Source organism: Sinocyclocheilus anshuiensis, unplaced genomic scaffold (assembly GCF_001515605.1).
Source record: "Sinocyclocheilus anshuiensis isolate Anshui unplaced genomic scaffold, SAMN03320099.WGS_v1.1 scaffold207, whole genome shotgun sequence".
Classification (NCBI taxonomy): Eukaryota; Metazoa; Chordata; class Actinopteri; order Cypriniformes; family Cyprinidae; genus Sinocyclocheilus; species Sinocyclocheilus anshuiensis.
In genome coordinates, this window is record NW_015551045.1 from 206498 (window position 1) to 212946 (window position 6449).

General features: G+C 36.7%; 1 protein-coding gene across 1 annotated transcript in view; it reads left to right on the forward strand.

Annotated features, from left to right (window-relative positions):
* LOC107661755 (coronin-7-like) overlaps window positions 1-6449 on the forward strand; it is a 185599-nt gene that overhangs the window by 177763 nt on the left and 1387 nt on the right. Inside the window, exons 16-24 of the mRNA XM_016451522.1 lie at window positions 3563-3738; window positions 3824-3932; window positions 4669-4763; window positions 4847-4932; window positions 5032-5173; window positions 5271-5360; window positions 5443-5559; window positions 5752-5887; window positions 6307-6398. Of these exons, the coding sequence (XP_016307008.1) occupies window positions 3563-3738; window positions 3824-3932; window positions 4669-4763; window positions 4847-4932; window positions 5032-5173; window positions 5271-5360; window positions 5443-5559; window positions 5752-5887; window positions 6307-6398 (1043 nt within the window). The remainder of the gene's footprint in view (window positions 1-3562; window positions 3739-3823; window positions 3933-4668; window positions 4764-4846; window positions 4933-5031; window positions 5174-5270; window positions 5361-5442; window positions 5560-5751; window positions 5888-6306; window positions 6399-6449) is intronic.

Here is a 6449-nt window from a genome sequence, read left to right on the forward strand (position 1 = left end):
ATGATCCTTCAGAAATCATTCCAATATGCTGATTTGCTGCTCAAGAAACATTTCTGATTATTATCAATGTTGAAAAACAGTTGTGCCGCTTCATGTGTTTGAGGAAACCATGATTTCCACTGTTCATCTTTAATGAATAGAAAGTTGAAAAGAACTGGAAATCTTTTGTAACATTAATGTCCTTACTGTCTTTGAGTCCTTGCTGAATAAAAGTATGAATTTCTTGAAAAAACTAAATGGTAGTGGTAGCATCAGTAATCAGTATCTGTGTCTGATTTGATCCGCAGGACTCTGATGCCTCTGTTTGATCCAGATTCTGGATTACTAATTGTGTCTGGAAATGTATGTAACTATTTATAAACACACTTTGATATGTTTAATGACTGAAATCATTTATCATCAATGTTAATATCATTATTAATGGTGTTTTCTCAGGGCGAGAGTGTGATCGACTGTTTTGAGGTGAACAGCAGTGAGCCCTTCCTGTCTCAAGGTAACACAGACGCTTTTTCTTGAGGCTCTTGCTCTTTCTTCATATTCATGAAGCTGATCTCTCTGTGTCGTGATCAGTGAGTCACTGTCTGACGGACCTGTCGACCCGTGGCGTGGCTCTGGTGCCGAAGCTCGCTCTGGATGTCAGCTGCTGTGAGGTTTTGCGCCTGCTGCAGCTCACTGATAACTTCATAGTGCCCATCAGCTACCAGGTGCCTCGCAAGGTGAGAATGATCCATCCTGGTCTGCTAAACTGACTGGATAAAAGCTCCTAATGCACTTGGTATATCCTAAACCAATTATGATTGATAAGCTGACAACATATGTAACAGGCATGTGATTTCCTTACTTTCTGACCTGAAGTATGATGCACATGAACTGCATAAATCCACATTTGTAATGAGAACCATTTATACAAATATCAGCAAAATGGAATCTTTAAAGTCTCCTAGTGGTTTTCTGCTGAAATGAAATTTGTATGGTTTAATGTTTGAAAGCAAAGACATTGAGTCAACTACAAAAAGTCACATTTTAGTTTTACTATTGTTCTGTCAAATAAAAAAAAATATTATTATAATTATAATTCAATACTTGTTTTTTTTTTTAGTACACTAGTGTTAATGCAATAGAAATATATTTCTTTAATTTGCTTAATTTTGATCATTTAAATAGCAGTCCAATAAAACAAAAAAACGTGTAAAATAAAACAAATTAAACAGAACAATTATTATCATTAATAAATGTATTATAAAAATGTATTAGTAGTAGTAGTAGTAGTAAATACAAGAAATTGATGCAACTATAAAATGCAATATTTTAATTTTCCTATTGTTTTGTAAAATAAAAAATGTATTATTATAATTATTATTCAATACTTGTTTTTTATTTTTAGTACACTAGTATTAATGCAATATAAATATATTTCTTTAATTTGCTTAATTTTTATCATTTAAATAGTAATCCAATAAAACTAAAAAAGCAGAACAATTATTATAATTTATATTATTAAATGCAATAAACTATAAAAAGCAATATTTTAATTTTCCTAATAAATGTTTTGTTTTTTTTACAGTACAGTACTATTTTGCAACAGTAATATATTTCTTCATTAATATGTTTATTTTTTAGAATTTAAATAGCAATAAAATTAAGTCATTATAATAGTGACTATTATACATTTTTATTTTTATTACAATAGTATCATTGCAGTAGTAATGTATTTGTTTATTAATTTGTTTAATTTAATTATTTAAATAGTAATAACACACAAAACTAATGATAATAATAATAATTATTATTATTATTAAATGTTTTTATTTTACAGTACAATTATTTACAAAATTATTTATAATTATTTACAATAACAAATATTATTAGTATTATTGTATAGTCATATTGAATGAGTGGAAAAAAAAATCCTCCTTTTTTTTCCCCAAAACCAACCAATCTGAAGATGTTTGATGTTTTAGCTCTTGAGTGTTTTGTGTGTATCAGGCAGGACAGGACTTCCATGCGGACTTGTATCCGGACACCGTGGGTCACACCCCGGCCATGACGGCAGAGGACTGGTGGAAAGGAGAGAACAAACAGGTACTGACCAGTCAAAGGTCTGTTTAAAGCAACTCATTTCACTTCTGTGTTATTCATGGGGAAATCACTGGATTGCTTACAAAAAAATTGGTCGGTATGACAGATGATTGGAGGGGAGAGGATGAGAAATAAGAGGGAAAAAGGGAAAGTCATTTCAGATTTATTTAACTCTCTAACACTTGCACTGCTACAGGTGGAGCGAGTCAGTCTTCACCCGAGCAAGAGGCCAAAACCGGCCACTCCGTCAGCTCAGGAGACAAAACCAAAGGATCTTCCCCGTGGCAAGAGCAAAGAGGTTTGTGGGAGGAACACGAGGAGAAAAGTTTTCTTTACAGAAATGATCTTCTTATGATGGCCTTGTCTGGTTTTGTCAGGAGGCCTCGAGCTCCAGCAGTCCCCTCAGCACCCCCAGCAGCAGTGCCGCCCCGTCCCGCTCCCCGTCCTCCACCAGCGTCCTGTCGTCTGGCTTCCTGCCGAGCCCCAGCCAGAGCTCCCGCGCCATCCACAGCATGCTCGGTCAGTCACCCTGACTTTGTACGCATTTACATTTACTTAAATTAAACTAAATAATAGCGTTTTTTATTCAAATAAAATATTTTATAATACAATATTATTATTGCAATAGTACTATATTTATTAATTTTCTTAATTTGTTTCCATCATCACTCCATATCTTATATATATATATATCTACAGTGGTGTGAAAAAGTGTTGGCCCCCTTCCTGATTTCTTATTTTTTTGCATGTTTGTCACACTTTAATGTTTCAGATCATCAAACAAATTTAAATATTAGTCAAAGATAGCACGTATATACTGTGTATATATAATATTATATATATCAAATTTAAATTATTAATTGTGTTTTTTTTTCTTCTTTGTGCTCATTTCATCAAAAACTGTGGATTCTTGAATATTTAAAACTAGGGTTTTTTTTTTTTTCATTTTTAATTTTGTCGGCGATGACTGTCTAATGCCTATAATATGGTTATGGTTCCTTGGACTGAATAAATCATCCTTTATGCTGTTTCTGAGCAAATACATAAATATTTATGTACACTGCCATGTAAAAGTTGTGGTTCTATAAGATTTATTGCATGTTTTTGTCACATGAGCCTTCAGAAATCATTCTAATACGCTGATTTCCTGCTCAAGAAACATTTCTTATTATCAATGTTGAAAACAGTTGTGCTGCTTCATATTTTGGGGGAAACCGTGATACATTTTTATTCAGGATTAATTTGATGAACCGAAAGTTTAAAAGAACAGCATTTACTGTCAATTTTGATCAATTTAATGCGTCATTGCTGAAAGTATTAATTTCTTTCAAAAAACAAAATCTTACTGACCCCAAAATTTTATTTGAAGTGTATATATACCTGTACCAAATATCATCAAAAGGCTGAACCTTATCAAAGTATAATGTTTTTAGCTGTGTATATCGCCCGGCTCTTGTAATGAATGGCTTTATGTGATTCTCAGGCCCGAGCTCGAAGTTTCGTCACATCCAGGGGGCCGTTTTGCACCGGGACACTCACATCACCAACCTGCGAGGACTTCATCTGACCACACCGGGAGAGTGTGACGGCTTCTGTGCCAACGGCCAGCGCGTGGCAGTGCCTCTCGCCATCGCCGGAGGGCAGATCGCTGTGTTTGAGGTGCAATACTGCATTCATTTCTCTTTTCTTCTAAGTCTTTGAGTCATTGACAGTATCTAACTGCTGTGTCTGTCTGCTTTCGCAGCTGTCCCAGCCTGGAAAACTCCCAGACACCGCCCTGCCCACCATCCAGAACTCCGTCAATGTGGCCGACTTCTGCTGGGACCCCTTTGACACACACAAGCTGGTTGTGGGTGAGTTTTCATTGGCCATTTCAAAATGACCATATAAAAGTAATTGCTCTGATTCTGGATTCTGATTGGTCAATACAGAGTTACAGCTGCAATGCTATATAGTAACAGCTATTCACAGTGTCTGGTTACATGTAATCTGGATTACATAATCTGATTCCAAAAATTCAATACTTGTAATTAGATTATATTACATTTTAAAATACTCTACAGACTACAGTTACTTTTTTATTGATTACATGATTAGATATTATTCACACAATAGCAATACATTATTCATAATTTATTGATTCTCCCGAATTCTTCTTTTTTTTATTAAACTCACAAACCCCCTGGAGTTCTTTCACAAACCCCAGTTTGGGAAACCATAATGTAATATAATGTTTAATGCACTTCATTTTGTTAATAATAACGAAGGGAATATATTTTCTTTCTCTTTGTATTTTTATATCAATATGGTACAAGATTATCCTGTTTAATCAATGTGATAAATGTGTAAAGTCAAAAGTAATCTAAAAGTAGTCTGATTATATTACCTAAAATGAGTAATGTAATGGATTACGTTACTGCCTACAATTTTTATCATGTAATTTGGAATCAGTAACGGAATACAATTTGCTTGTAATCTACCCAGCTCTGGCTATTCATCTACATGTACCTCCATGATTTTCAACTGTGGATCCATGTGTTTAAATCTCATGTGTAGTATCTCATGTATAGTAGTTTGTAACAAATGAAGTGTTTGAAGATCCAGACGGGAAACTGCTGGCCACTGTGTGTAAGGACGGAAAAGTGCGTCTGTACGACCCACGCAAGTCCACCTTGCCCATCCAGGTTAGTTCAGCATCAGGTTAATATTATTAAACTTCAAAAAATCGTATCATTTTGACCAAGTTTTACCATCTTTGTCCATGCAGGAGGGCCCAGGACCTGAGGGCTATAGAGGGGCCCGTGTAGTGTGGGTCTGTGATGGCAAGTACCTGCTGGTTTCAGGATTTGACAGGTACAATATACCACAAATTTAGCCAAAATGATTATAGTATTGGTACTAGCAGTGCCTCTCTGACTCTAAATATGTTCTAATGGCTTATTTCCTCTATAGTCGCAGTGAAAGGCAGCTGTACCTGTTCTCCGCTGAGTCCTTGGCATCCGGGTCTGTGGCTTCTGTGCCTGCCGATGTGTCTCCCTCGACCCTTATCCCGTTCTATGATCCCGACACCAGCGTCCTGATCCTCACTGGGAAGGTGCGTTGTTGAGCATTAAAATTGGCCATTGGTTTAAACGTTATAGTAATGAACAGATTCATCCAACAATGTATTTATTTGTCCTTTGGTCTTTCAGGGTGACACACGTGTTTATACATACGAGATCGTGCCTGAAGCACCGTACTTCATGGAATGTAGTAGTTTTCATTCCTCTGAACCACACAAGGTATTATTGTTGGTGCTGTTGTGATGTTGTTGATGATACAGAAAGCAGACTGTTTTACTGATGTTTCACCGTGTCCTCACAGGGGTTGTGTTTCCTGCCGAAGACTGAATGTGACGTGCGTGATGTGGAAGTGGCTCGAGCCGTCCGACTTGGCAAGACCACCATTGAACCTGTGGCCTTCAGAGTGCCTCGTGTCAAAGTAAGAGTGACCCTCATAACAGAATCTGAAAAATAAAAATTATTATTATTTTTTTATTATATTTTTAAATTATATTATATTTCTTCATACCTTTAGCTTGGTCATTTTTGAGTACTTTTTCAGCTTTACATTCCAGTGTTTCTCATGCTGAATGAACAAAAGTAAACATTTGAATCTGTCTTCGCTCCACAGAAAGAGTTTTTCCAGGATGATGTTTTCCCAGAGACTGCAGTGTGGTGGGAAGCATCTCTGACCGCTGCTGCCTGGCTCTCTGGATCCAACGGACAGCACCGCAAAATCAGCTTGCGGCCCAAAGACATGACGCCCGGTACAGCTCAACATCACCAAACACAACTCAAGGAATAACCGTTGGCTCTATAAATATAGTGTTTAAAGGGGTCATATGATGCTATTTTAAAGATCATTATTTTGTGTATTTGGTGTAACAGAATATGTTGACATGCTTTAATGTTCAAAAAACACATTATTTTTCAAATACTGTACATTGTTGTAGGTCCTCTATGCCCCGCCTCTATCAAACACGTCGTTTTCTACAAAGCCCCCTCCTTTGACAAGCGCAGTCTGCTCTAATTGGCCAGCTGACCTAGTGCATTGTGATTGGCCGAACACCACAAGCACGCGTCGGAAATGTAACGCCCCTTACCATAATCGCGAGCTAAAGGAAAACTTGAAATCGCATCATATGACCCCTTTAAATACCCTTCCTTATGATCCGTTTTCTTTCAGTGAGTGAAGCACCAAAAGAGGCTCCTGTGAGGAAGTACCTGCCCTCCTCTGTCTATCTGGAGGAGAAAACTGATGAACAGAAGAAAGAGGAGGTGTCTATCTATCTATCTATCTATCTATATGTCTGTCTGTCTGTCTGTCCT